The sequence below is a fragment of the Teleopsis dalmanni genome, chromosome 2 (genome assembly GCF_002237135.1).
Source record: "Teleopsis dalmanni isolate 2A chromosome 2, ASM223713v2, whole genome shotgun sequence".
Lineage (NCBI taxonomy): Eukaryota > Metazoa > Arthropoda > Insecta > Diptera > Diopsidae > Teleopsis > Teleopsis dalmanni.
In genome coordinates, this window is record NC_051847.1 from 44,182,316 (window position 1) to 44,196,559 (window position 14,244).

General features: G+C 32.4%; 2 protein-coding genes across 2 annotated transcripts in view; one reads left to right on the forward strand and one right to left on the reverse strand.

Annotated features, from left to right (window-relative positions):
- LOC119677690 overlaps positions 1-14,244 on the forward strand; it is a 70,953-nt gene that overhangs the window by 36,318 nt on the left and 20,391 nt on the right. The window lies entirely within an intron of this gene.
- LOC119677688 lies at positions 12,552-14,031 on the reverse strand. Its single transcript, XM_038089138.1, has 2 exons — positions 13,831-14,031; positions 12,552-13,760 (listed from the first exon to the last, which is right to left on the reverse strand). Exons 1-2 carry the CDS (start codon positions 13,852-13,854, stop codon positions 12,759-12,761), a joined length of 1,026 nt encoding a protein of 341 aa, XP_037945066.1. The 5' UTR covers positions 13,855-14,031; the 3' UTR covers positions 12,552-12,758.

Here is a 14,244-nt window from a genome sequence, read left to right on the forward strand (position 1 = left end):
TTGAATAGTTAACAATGTTACATATTCAAGCGACCATATATTTTTTGGATAAAATAATTTATTATTTTTTCACATTATAAAAATTTATGGAAATAATCAAAATTTCGGAACCCCTTCACTCGAGCTAGATGTGACTACCTTTTGCCTTGACTAAGGCCTTCAAACGGTAAAAAAATAAGTTGCATGCTTCACGAATGATATAATATCGGAAATGATTTTCCGATATTATAGCCCACTCCTGAACAAAGACTTTCTTCAGCGCATCCATACTGGCATATTTTTTAGTCCTTACCTTTCTCTCCAAAATGACCCAGATAGAGTAGTTCATCGGATTTGCACCTGGCGAATTACAAAGCCATTGTGTGGGCGCAATGAAGTGTGAGTTTTTAACCAATCTTGATTCACATAAACTATATCAGAACGAGACCGATGCCGAGTCTTGTTGACACGTTCATAGTGTATGACTGAAATGTTTGTGTGCCCACGGCTTTAAATCGCATTGACCTTCACACCAGACTTGATGAAAACGATTTGAGAGCGTCCATTGACGATCACAGCTGCACATATCATTACTTGAGATGGAAAATTACTTAGTTAAAGCAGAGATGACAGTTCTTATCTTTAACTGAAAATAGTTAGAGCAGAGATGACAGTTCTTATCTTTAACTGAAAATAGCAGATCTCTGAAAAAGCAGAGATCTGTCATCTCACAACACATAAGGTGCAATGGTTGATTATATTCAATTGACAGTGTTTTGGACAATAACAGATTATTTTGATTATAGAGTAGAACAGATTTTAAATAGATTTTAATGGTAGTAAATAGTAGTAACTTATTGTATATATATATGATAAATATATGCGAATTCTGTGAGTATGTATCATTCCAGTCTTACTGGTACCTCAAATAGCTAAGCAAAATAAACTTCACATTATATTAAAGTTAAATGATAAAGTTTATTTAATTCCATTGACGAAAGTTGGCCAGAGAGACATGTTAGCGCAAGTCATGTTGTTATAAATCTTGTTTTAATTAGTTTAATGATTACATTTTTATTACATACTTAATTACTTTCAATTTCATTCTAGGCTCAGATTTATAAATCTTATGAAGCAAGAAGCCGGCAAGCACTACGACAACACAACAAAACACAAATAAAAAGGAGGAAAGTTCTTGCCAAGTTGGCAATCGAGTAGTGGTTTAGAGTTTTGTCGGTTGATTTACTTCAATTTAATGAGTTTGTAATAAGTTTTCTGTTGGAAATTCAGTAGGAGGATTGTGTGTGCGGCACCCCGGAATCCATTAATATGCGTTGTTGTAATCGGCATTGCTGCTATGATGATTGTGTGGTGTTGGTTTAATTGGCAACTGTTGCTTATTGATGCAGTTACTCTAATAAAGCTAGCATTCGTATGCCAGTTCCTTTGGTTGTCGCAATGTAGGTTATAGGTATTTGTTGCTCCATAATTATGTATGCTTCCTTGTCCGTCAGACTTTAGGGCAGACATTTGTATCTGTTTTAAGCTTTTTCATTGCAGTTGTCAGTTAGTAACATTTTCTTTTTTATTTCATGTACTCTGTTGTACTGATTTGAGCTTGTCATCATGTTAGTTTGGCTTGTTTAACCCACTTCGCAAGTTCTCATAAAGATTTATAATGTTTTGTTTATACCCTGAGATTTCTGCTACTTCCAAGATATTAAGTGACTGCTAATGAAACTATTATTACAACAATTACATTTACATCCCATTTGCTTGAATACATCGGTGGGTGTATTTCCCTGTAATCGTAAATTAAAGTTGAAGTTAAAATAGGTTATACTTAATCTTTAATTTGTTTAACTGACGTCTTCAACTTTTTTTAACAAACTTTTCTTCAATGAATGTTGAAAACATTTTTATAGTTTTACTTTTTTTATAACATTTTACTAATTAATAAATGTATTTAAAGACTTATAAACATTTTTATGTTTTTGACTTACAACAATTGTATTATTTTTAATATTGTAATTAAGAACTTTATGACTTATTAATTTATATTCAAGAAATCAATTTCAAATATTTTGTTTTATATAATTTGAACAATAATGAAGCTTAAATTAAGAATATGATATGACACAAGTAAAGATATTTTATATCTATTCTAGATATTCGTCATATATTGGGGATTGACACCTTGTCGTGGTTATGGGGTTTAGTAAGGGCAATGAATCCAAGGGCGATGTCAGTGGTAGCATAGCTACTGGTAGCATAGCTACTGGTAGCATAGCTACTGGTAGCATCATCTATACCAGCGAGGTCAAGGAGAATTCGAAACTTCTCCTAAGACCAATTTACAACAAATCCTGATGGTCCTTTTGGACCCGAATTGTTATCAAGTAGGCGTTTGTTCTCCAGTTTAGGAGCGGCTTGCATTTGAATAGGTCTTTGGGCCCATCATTCATGAATCTCTCTAAAAATGTCTATATAATATGGAATTAAACCATAATGGAAGTATTTCTTCAAGAAGTACCCAACAACAGTCGCCTAGTTCTCCTACTTAGGCAGCCAGCACATTGGCTTCGGAGGTGTTAATTTCAGGTTATAATGACAGCCCAATGAATGTAACCAATACAATCAACTTACATTTTAATTTAGACTTTAATTTTAATGTAGACCTCTAGACAGAGGTAGAGACTACGCATCTACTGTGCGTGAAGTTTTTGAGTTAAGGTCCAATGTTTGTGCACCAGCTCCACTTGTAGTTTTGGAGCCATTACTGTACCATTGGCTAACTTTTGGTTTTGGCAACTTTTCAACTCATTTCGTCTTCTTTGTTTGATGAAACGCTATTTAGTCTCTAAAGCATTTTTATTCAATAGTGTCTATGACCATTTAGATGATCCACTGTAAGTTTTCATTTCATACGATCAGGATTAAGGACTTTGCACTTTCTGATGAAATGAAATTCCAAGATCTGTCCGATATCTAAACTTTGAACTACTTGGAACTAATCTATTTATAGAATTTTTATTATTAACATCCAGACATATTGAAAGCAGAATGTTGTCTACCTGAGCTAAAAACTGCTGCTGTTTTAATAGAGAAATGCAGAAGAGTCAGTTGCATTATCAAAATGATCCATTAAAAAAAGGCCAACACTCCAACCTAAGTTTCATTATCGACCTAGTATTGTTGTGGGGTGGATACATACTGTACAGTAAATAGGTGTAGTTTGATTTTCAGGTATAAAAGCTCTAACATAAGGTTTGAGTGTGAGTGTAAGCTCCAATAAGTTTAATATATGTGAGTATATGAGCATTTAACTCAAAAATGTTTCTGAAAGTTAAAATCCAAACTAAATGTTTTAATATCTCCAAGTACATATCTATATATAATATAACAAAATTCTACTTATATTTTAAAGTTTTGTAATTTTAATATTTCAACACTAAAAATGTGTTGAAAATTTGAATATGAAAAATTGTCAGTATTATTTCAGGGAAATCACCTACTTTTGTTTGTTAATAATAAATGCCTTTGGATAGATGTTGATATTGAGCTTATTTCATAATATATACGAGTAGTATGTGTTGCCTTGTCAGGTATCCTTGGTGTCAAACATATAACATGCCTTTTTGTTATTGCTTTCAGAATATGCACAAAAATATTCTTTGTTGCATTTCTGTTGTCGCCAGGAGCAAGAAATGATATCAGCAGGATGCAATTTTCAAATGTTAACACTTTCTTTGCATTTCTGCACAGCTACATGCAAATCATATTGAAAAGTTGAGAGCTGATGTGTGAATATAAGTTTTCTATTTTAAATTTATTTATTTCAAATATAATAAAAATATAAATCTACTCTGGCCTTGTTGAAGTTAAAACACCGTACATTTTCAATTTAAACTTTACGAGCTTTAAGGATGCTTCGAAATGTGGGATAGAATAAAGTTACTTAGTCAATCTGTTCATATCTGAGTACTTGTAAATTTGATGGATGGATGAGTTGCAATTTTTTTATAAATATTTTTAGTAGAACAGAGATATGCACTTTCAAAATTTTTACAACTTTAATTCAATAGATTTTGTAACATTTATTGACTTTGATTCTGTGGTTAAAATGTACCATAAGAAACAGTTTAAATGATTATACTTTTCTTCCTAGAGACTATGACGAATAAGGCAAGAATGTCAAAATTGACTTCTGTAAGAAAGCATAATTACTTAAAATACTTAGTTAAGAAATTAATCAATAATAGTTGATTCTTTATATATAATAATAAAGCTAAAAGCATTGAGTAAAATATATTCCTTAATTATGAACGACAGTAGACGTCCAATGTAACGAATATCCAAAAGTTAGTTAGTGCAGCTATTAAGGTACTAAGGACATCCACTCAATTCCTCCTGATCTTAGCTGGGCATCGTCCTGACAACGTACAGGACGCGAACTGTGTGACCCATTACCAGACGGCACCCTCGTGGAGGGTTCAGTAGAAGTATTTTTTGCCATCCATATCCAATTTAACAAACAATAAAATTCTGTCGTTGACTGCACATTTATTATATTGAAAAATAAGAGATTTAACGAATACTGCAAAAAAAATTAGACATCCATCTACTCTAAATGGATAGGTATATTCAACTGGTTGGTACCATAAAGTCATACATACACAGGTCTTTAGCGATATAACTTAAGGACTTGCTAGATAGATATGATAGTCATATTGAAAGCTGCATGTTCATTCTGTCAGCTAATTTGCTAATTGGCAATGGCACACAATAACCTCATTGTTTAAACACTACTTTGAGGTATTACTGATGCCGTAAGCAGCTCCCAATTTAGTCATTACCTTCGAATATGAATCGTACCAAACTATTTCATGTGACATTGCTTAAAGTCGGTGGTCCAACTATTAAAATTGTGCTCTCTGTTAAGCCTATGATATAGATATGATCAGCAGCTTACTTGGTATTTTTCATGATTCTATATCCAGGGACCTAAAACATGCGGGTTTTCCTTTTGATCTTAAGTGAAACTAGCTGTTGTCTTTATAGTTACCTCACAGTCAATATAAAGGTTCATTTTTGCATTTATTCTCATGCATTGAGTATAGAGCTGTTCGGCCAATGAATACTTTGAAGACTATGTACTAGTCTAAGAGATAGTTTAGAGCTAATTCGTCCATTCAAATACGACGAGAGAAATTGAGTTTGTTCGCAAGTTATTTGAACAATCATCATAGCCTCTATTATCATCTTATCATGGTACAATAGGTCTCTTCTGGCCGCAGTACCGGCTGTTGGGCAATTTTCACGAATACCTTTTATTATTATTATTATTATCATCTTATCATGGATCTGTCTGAGGAAACAGAATGTCGACTCTGCTGATAAGTTGATCAGACTTCTAGTAACATTCTTTGGAACTATCCGATTTTGAAGTGGCTCATCATCTACCATCGTCTTATGTTAAGATGTCCTAAACATTCATTCCTAAACATTGGTTTGCATTCAAAAGGTTGAGTGTCTTTTGTTCAATTAGAATTGATAAGCTGCACGAATGGACAACCATGGTCGCGGTGTTCCGTTCCGCTAGAAGCTAACACAACATTTATATTCTTCTCTAATATAATTTTTACTCCGCTGCCATCTTCGAATCACCTGCACAACTCCGTGAAGGGATCCAATGTACTGTGCTTTTATACCAGACTTATTCGCCATATTTCTATTTCAATGATTAACAAGAAATTTTTCATAAAATCGCATAGTGTTAGATTTTAAAGAATTGTACTGTAGACGAAATTAACAGTTTTGAATTGATTCATGTGCCTTATTATTATTAACATCCCTGTTACTTCAAAATTTATTATATAGATTCAGCAATGCCTTGTTCTCAATTTTATGTTTCGTGTGATTTTCACTTATATATTTTCCGATCAATATCACTTTTATATATTAATATTACTTGAAATTGTTTTTTTTTATCTTTAGTAATCAACATAGCAACCGCTTATTAAAGCCTTTTTCGTACATATAGTTCCTTGAGGTGATCTGTGTACGTGCATATCGTTTGGGTATGATTAAAATCATCCATCTTTAAGTATTACCTACACTTTCAAGAACTGAATATATTATTTGATACTGGAGTACAGGAGCTGAAAGTGTCAATATTTCAAAATTTTTGAATTCAAGTTGATTTTTCTTGCATTTCAAATAAATGCTTCAAAAATTTTACAAAAATAAATATTTTAAATATTTTGTGAAAATCAATATTTCTTGTGTGTTTGAATATTGTTGTAAAAGCATTTATTTATTTACTTCAATTGAATTTTAAATGAGCTTCATTTTATTGCCTTGCATACTAATTTTTTTCACAAACTTTTGCATCGTTTGTATGCAAATTTCATGAATTTGTACCGTAAATCACCTGCTGCATTCTGTGCATTGGGAGAATATTTATTACATTTTATTAACTGATAAATTAGAAAAATAAAAAGCAATTTGAAAGCAAAGTTCTTAATTAATTGAAAATTTCATTCATTTGTAATTGTAATTTATTGAATAATTATTAATTGAGATTGCTTATTCATCTCTTATTTACTATAATCCAAAATAAATGTACAGTTAAGACTTACTTTAGGGTAACTTGCATAAGTGAGATGCCATCAAAGTAGTAAATCTGTGAAGTACAACTTTAAGTATTAACAACTACATATATATCGTTTGTTGTATTTGTGATGTTAAAATTATTAAATCATAATCGTTATTTTTTTTTTATCTAAATTATCTGAATGACTAGATCTATCTCCAACAGGACTAGATTCCACTGTGATCTAAGGTAGTACATATAAAAGTACGAAGTACATACCCGACAATATTAGAACCATTAGTTTGAAATTCAAAACAATTTAGAAGTTATTAAAAGCATACAAAAGACGTGCATAGTCAACAGCTCCATTTCATGAGAATGTGCTCACGGAAATGAGGTACCAGTCATGTGGGTTAAAGGAAATATCGGTAGTGAATAAAACCTGCCTCTTGGTTTTTTTTGCCTTTTGAATTTTCAATGCAAGGATAATGTCATAACTTCTGCCATTGCGCTTCAACATGACTGTGACCTATATCGATAAGTGGATAGTTTCACTTCAACTTAACAGGTGGAGTGAGACGAACACTTCTAGACAACCTAAACTCATGATGACAAAATCGATGAGCACTGATGCAATAAAAGTGTTTACCTATACGCAGAGCACCCTAAATTGGCTGACCTCATTGTTTACTGGATATGGAAACTTTTAGTATCACCTCAAAAAGATAGCTCTTGTTGAGGAAGACAATTGTAGACTATGTCTAGAAGAAAAGAAGACAGCGGTGCATATAATGTGCCAATGTCCAGCAACTGGCAAGCAGGAAGATGTCTGTCTTGGGATACCATTGATGATGAGTATTTGGCAATACTCGAAACAGTTGTATGGTCAGCCCCAAATTCAATTAATTAAAATATAGAACAATTTTTGTTGTTGTAGTTCACTACTTTTCGAAACCACTTTACTAAAGATGCTAGTGTCTATTAACTATAATAATTACTTCCGTCTTAAACTAACGTTAAATTACAACATTATTATTTCTATATCTGAAAATCAATCTTTAATTTGTAAATTAGTCTATTATTTATTATAAATTAATTTGAAAATTGTATGGCAACACAGTTCATATATGCTAAGCCTTCTTGCTCCTAAAAATTTATAATAATTATGTACATTTCATTCTTCTACAATTAAACTTAACAATAATATTAAATATAAATAGTGATTAAAGTATGCAATTTAAAAAAAAATAAAAATTAACTCTATTAAAGAATAATAATAATAATATATTTTTGCATTAAATAAGAGACGACACATTAAATGTGCTCCCATTACAGTTAATTTCCTCACAATTATAATAGTCTTAAAGTTTCTTCGCATTTTTAACCAATGGTTGCAATTATCCTTGTATTCGAGAATCGATTTAAATCTCATTTTGCATAGTAATTACACTATTCGATCCAAAATGCCAGACGGTAAACGTCAATAAAACGGGAGCATAACAGGGATTGCATGCCAGCTTTTAACTTTTATTACTTTTTAAAAAATGCAGTACATATTAAAATTTATTAATAAAAGGTTTTTACACACATATTTAATTACATTCTTACCGCAGTATATTGCAAGTGTAAGAGACCCGCTGGATTAAACGTCTGTCCCTTAGCTTACATTATTATTAATAAATTTTTTTTATTTTGAACACTTTTTTGCTTATGCAAAGCTTACGCTTATGTCTGCCGGAATATTACTTTTCAAAAATTTTAGTCATACCAGTAGAATCGCATCAATTTCATCGATTTGTGAATATTCAAGTCCACCACGCTCCGTGGCCAGTGGTTTAATGTCCGAGCACTGCATACAAATGCTTCAAAGGATCGTATCGGCTGGACATGTGCGTTCGATGTGTGTCCAACGTGCTATAAACTGGATTACAGTTTCATTTAAATTTGCATTTAAATGAGTACTTCACCAATCAAAAAGCTCAAATGAACCAACGACCACAAAGAAAGATAAACAAAGGCGTACCACAATGCAACATATTCTGTAGTGTTTACACGTTCACCTAAGTGCTTACACGAGTATGTGGTCCATGGGAATGGCACCACTACCAACCGTTAAAGGTTTTCAAATTGGTTTTTCATTCCATACCATTTTATTCACTTTCAATTTTCTTCCCTTTATTTTTCTTGATTATTTTATTGTAAACTTTAATGGATAAAAATTATTGAGGTTTTACTTAGTACGAGTATTAAGAATGAAATTAACTTTTCATATGAAAAGGTCCTTCTTTTTGCATTTTCAATTTATTAGGATTGGAATAAATTACTCAGTAAATAATCATCAATGAATGACGCTTCTAATTAAAAAAATAATTTCTTTTATTTTACAGATCAGTTAAAAAAAAAACTTATCAGTGATATGATCTCCCACTGGAGTCGAGGAAATAAAAAATAAGATAGAAAGTGTGACGAAAGAACAACAAACTGACTTTTAAGTTATGTTAAGATTTTAAGGTATTAAGACCATTAGATTTTAGATTTTCAGATTAGGGATATCGCTGTTTACTGAATTCAATTTAAAAAAAAATTGTAAAAAATATCATCCTCACTGAAATTATGGAAATGGAAAACGAATTGGGAGTTATAAAAAGAAAGACCATACTTTTGCATTTTAAATGTAAAAAGATTTTTAGTCGAACTCATCACGAGATTCAAGATTCCATTGTTAACTCAGATCAGTAAAAATGTCTTATGAAATATGATGATATGAATAGCAAGATATACATGCTTATACATCCAGATTAACATGGCCAATCTATAATAATAATTCTATAATTCCGATTTTGTAAGGTAATTATTTAACATGTAGTGCCCTGTCAGAATTCCTGTAATGATTCTTACATTATTTATACCAAGTGCCATACAATCTTTAAATCGTTTTAAGTTGAAAGTCTCTTCAAGCGATTTTAATTGCTATAACTCTAATCGATTAGCACAGTATAGCCTTTCTATATTTCCTTTCTATAACCTTTCTATATGTCCAAACCCACTTTGTTTCAGTGAGTGAAAAAAAATAAACTTTTTTACAGTCAAAGAATCGTTCTAGGTCTTCAAGAAGCGAGGCTGCCATTTTCTCGATAAGCTTAGCGTAAATTGGAGCAAAATTTTTCAGGATAGCTTTGAGTCCCAAAGCCCTGTTTTATACTGTGTAACCTAATGTATGTCAACTTGGTTTTAAACAAAACATGAAACTACAAAATAAGTTTAGTGACTTAAAAATTAAATTCACAAGATTTTTTTCGTTATATAGCACAAGTATGTTATAGAATTCAACATTAAGACCTAATGTGTAAAATTAGGTTATATTTTTATATTTTATACTCCCAAAAACTTTATAATTTTTTAAAATGGTAACTGAAGCTTAGAATATTCGATAGTAAAGCGACAAACTTTACTTTACCCAATTCTGTGTCTAATTTACACAGGCAACTTGCAAATTCCACCAAAAATCGTCATTGCAACTTTTGCAGATAATACAGCAATCCTTACTACTGGAAATACCACATAGGAATCAACAGAAGTAACGAAACATTCCATTAATCAAATTATAAGTTGGACTAAAAAATGGAAAATTAAGATGAAGGAAAAGAAATTCATCCATATAAATCTCTCAAATAAAAAAATCGTCTATTTGTTGATAACTATGTCCAGAGCTCGAATACCACACTTAAATACAGCTAAATACCATGACATGAACTTATATGTAAAGTTGACATGGAAAGAAAATATAAACATATAAAGAAAAAACGAATTGAGCTAGAATCAAAATATAAAAAATTATATTGCAACCCGTCTCTCTAAGCAGCAAATTAGTGATATACTCGCAAGCCTTAGCTCCGGTATGGACGTATGAAATCCAGTTATGGGGTTGTGTACCAAAATCGTTCATTCAAATCATCCAAAATTTCTAAAACAAAGTCCTAAGAAATTTAGTCAACGCTCCGTGGTTCATTAGGAATACGGGTCTCCATCGGGACTTGGAGATCGAATCTGTAGAAGCATTAAAACAAGAGACGTCTCTCAGAGTAATGTTCTGTATCCAGTACTATAGTTAACCGTTTTTCATTGATAAATCGAGATTCGCTTTTTGTGCAATTTTCACTTTTGATTGTTAAATCTGGAGCGAAATGTATAACACTCGAGATTAATTTATTACACTCTAGATATGTTGTCAGAGTAACTAGATTACTCTGAAATTAACAACTGTTTTATATGACTTAACAAATAAAATGTGAATTTTTTCGTTATACATTAAGACCGAAAAGTTTTCGGAAATTCTCATTTAAAATTCGCGCGCTGTATATTTTTCGATATTTTAAGTTTATGTAGTTTGGCAGAAATTAAGGACAATTACTATGCCAAAAATGAGCGCGATCTGTCAGACAGTTCGTTTACGGCAGCTGTTGAAACCAGTTCACCTCAGTAGTGCGTTGCGAAAAAAACAATGGAAAAAAATATTGAACAAAGAGTTTGCATCAAATTTTGTGTTTCGAACGAAATTTCGTGTGCAGAATCGTTGCGAATGCTACAAAAGGCTTATGGGGAATCAGTTTTATCGAAAACTCAAGTTTATGAGTGGTACAAAGCCTTTCAGGACGGTCGTACGACCGTCGAAGACATTTCGCAACGCACTACTGAGGTGAACTGGTTTCAACAGCTGCCGTAAACGAACTGTCTGACAGATCGCGCTCATTTTTGGCATAGTAATTAAGGACAGTGCTGCCAAACTACATAAACTTAAAATATCGAAAAATATACAGCGCGCGAATTTTAAATGAGAATTTCCGAAAACTTTTCAGTCTTAATGTATGTTATAAATTTATGAAAATAATATATAAATATTTACTATTTACGAATGACATCTTCAGGGACCTCAAGATTGGTCCCATAAAAAAATACATAAAGGATAGAGTCCTGAAATTATTTGCGAAATCTGACAGACTTACTAACACCGCGTTATCAAATCTTAGAATGGTTACAGGCTCCTCGGGGAGATATGCAGATCTGAGGTCAGTTATTGCTTAGCCTGATGAAGTGATAAACAATAATCCAGTCAAGGCGCAAAGAGGGGTTTTGTAGAAACCACGCAGTTAATAGAGAGTAAAAGTGCTCAGGTGCACTGACTCAACTCAACTAGCCTCAACATAACAAAAATGTTAGATTACTCTAAAAATGTTCGATTGGACAACAAAATTTGATAGATCAAGTGTAAATCTAAATCAAATCCAGATGTACCAATCGAAAGCAATATTAGTTAATATTTAGATCTGTTTACCAAGTCTTACCGTTGCTCTTACAACTTTGCTTATAACAGAGCTAATTTTGAATCAGAAAAAAAATCATTTTTGTTTCTTATAAATATAAAGATATAAGATATAAGCTATAAAATATAAAGAATATTTTAATGTATAAAAAACACTGCGGTATAACATAAATATTAGAGAAGAGCAATCATTATGTTTGCATATATTTTAAGTACTAACTCTGGGCACTCCCTATCTTTGTAGCGTTTATACGCAAATTACGATGCGTACCGGATTTATTACAGTAACAATCGCGATGAAGTACCTAAACAGAATAATTGACGAGTATAGAAGGTTTATGTTAATAGTAATATCGATAACGTATTTAAACTCTGTGTTCGTGGTGTTGACTTGGTCAAGTTCAAATGAATTTTAAAATTAACAGATATTCGCAATTTTATTGTTAAAAAATATTGTGCGATTTGAGCTCATGAAGTAGAATTCACGCCTGGTTAAGTTCCAAACTCGGTACACAGCGACGGGAGTTGACCAAAAATAGCATTGGAAACTTAGAAATTTTTATTGTTTATTTTGCACTTTGTATGTCAATTAATATCTGAGCTACTGTTGAAAAATTTGTTAAAAAAAAATAAATATGATTTTTTTTTCAATGTAGCGTGAGATTTATTTTTTCAATTTGTTAGCGAGTTTTTTTTAATAATATAATAAGTTTGATCGCATCACATGATTTCGATATTCACATATCTTTTCACAAGTACAAATATACAAAAGTGACAGCATTGAGTATAATAAAATTAGCGCCTTAAAATAAAATTGATGAATAAATATAAAAAAAACACAATATAAAAAATCGAAGGCAACACTTAAACTCTTGATGAAAGTATGACTGGCTCAGCTTCAATTTCTGCAACCTTTTCCTTTAGTTCCTTTTCAGCTTCTTTAAGCTCCTTGATTGGCGCCTGAGTTGGAGCTGAACTAGAGATGGCCGTCACCACTGAAGTGGATGTATTTATATCGCTTGCTGGAGAACTTGCGATTTTTTCATCACCATTAATTGCTGGCGTTGGGGTTGGCGTTGTGCTGACAGCTAATAAAACTGTTGATTCCACGTGTTGAGTGGTCACAGTACCAGTTATACCACCAGTAGAAGTAACTATTACTTTCGGGGTTGTATCTGAGGTAACTGCAGGTTTGCTTGTGGTTTCAGCATTCTGACTAATTTCGACGCTCTTCTCCGTTGTGGATGTTAAAGCGCTGGCATCACTGAAACTGATTTTCGTTACTTTCACATTCTCAACTTTCGAACCATCTTCAGTGATAGCGGCTGCCTTCACTTTTGTGTGTTGCACTTGAAAAGCTGGTATAAGTGGCAAGCTGCCATGATGTGGCTGTATTGATATACGATCAATTATTATATGTGCTGGTACACCCTCTTTCTCTGGTACTTTTTGTGTATGTTGTAAAATTGGTATGATCTCGTCTGATGCTAGAGATTTAGCAACAGCGATATCTTGTGGAATTGGAGTAGTTGGCTTATCAGCATCTACTGGTTTATCGTCTGTACTGCGTTTGTTGACGGTGTGCTCGTCACTTTTTGGTGTTACCTCTTCGACTGCGGCATCATCACTACCCGCAAAACTGCTGACACTTAAAGCAGATTGGAATAAACTATCTTCCAAATCACCAATGAGAGATTGTAAAGAAATTTGCTTTAATTCAGCATCGGGATTTTCTTCGTAAACACGTCGTTTGACAATATCATCGGTTTTATCAGGTGTGTTTATATTGATATTTCTTAAGAAACCGGGAAATAATTCGATAGGTGCTGCATAAGTATAATTAATTACTACAAGAAAGCAGATTACCTATAAATGAATAAAATAAATTTAATTTTATTCAAGTTCCATATCAATAAACTAAATTAAAGAAACTTACAGCAAAAAATGAGAGCGATCGCATCGTGCCGCAAAGTGTTTTATTGCTGGGCCGCTCGACTATTCAGTTCTTTCCGCTACAAAATTTTACTTCGATTTGAACGTTCACAGTATACAATTAAGCCGCTCGCAAGCTAAGCTTGCACTTAAATAGTCTAGGGAAGCTTTAAAGCTTGGAAACGATTTCGCTACTTCATTTTTGTGCTAATTAAGCTCACTGAAGCTGCTAATAGGCTCGCTGTACCGCAAAGGAAGCGCAGACAACTTAATAAGAAAATAAGTGATTTATTTGGAGACGTAGTTCAAATTTTTGTAAAAACAATAATAAACGCGTAAACACGAGTGTTATTGCGTGTAAGCCCAGACATTTCTGAGAAATTCGATTATTTTCTCCAAATGATAATGTGATTTTTTT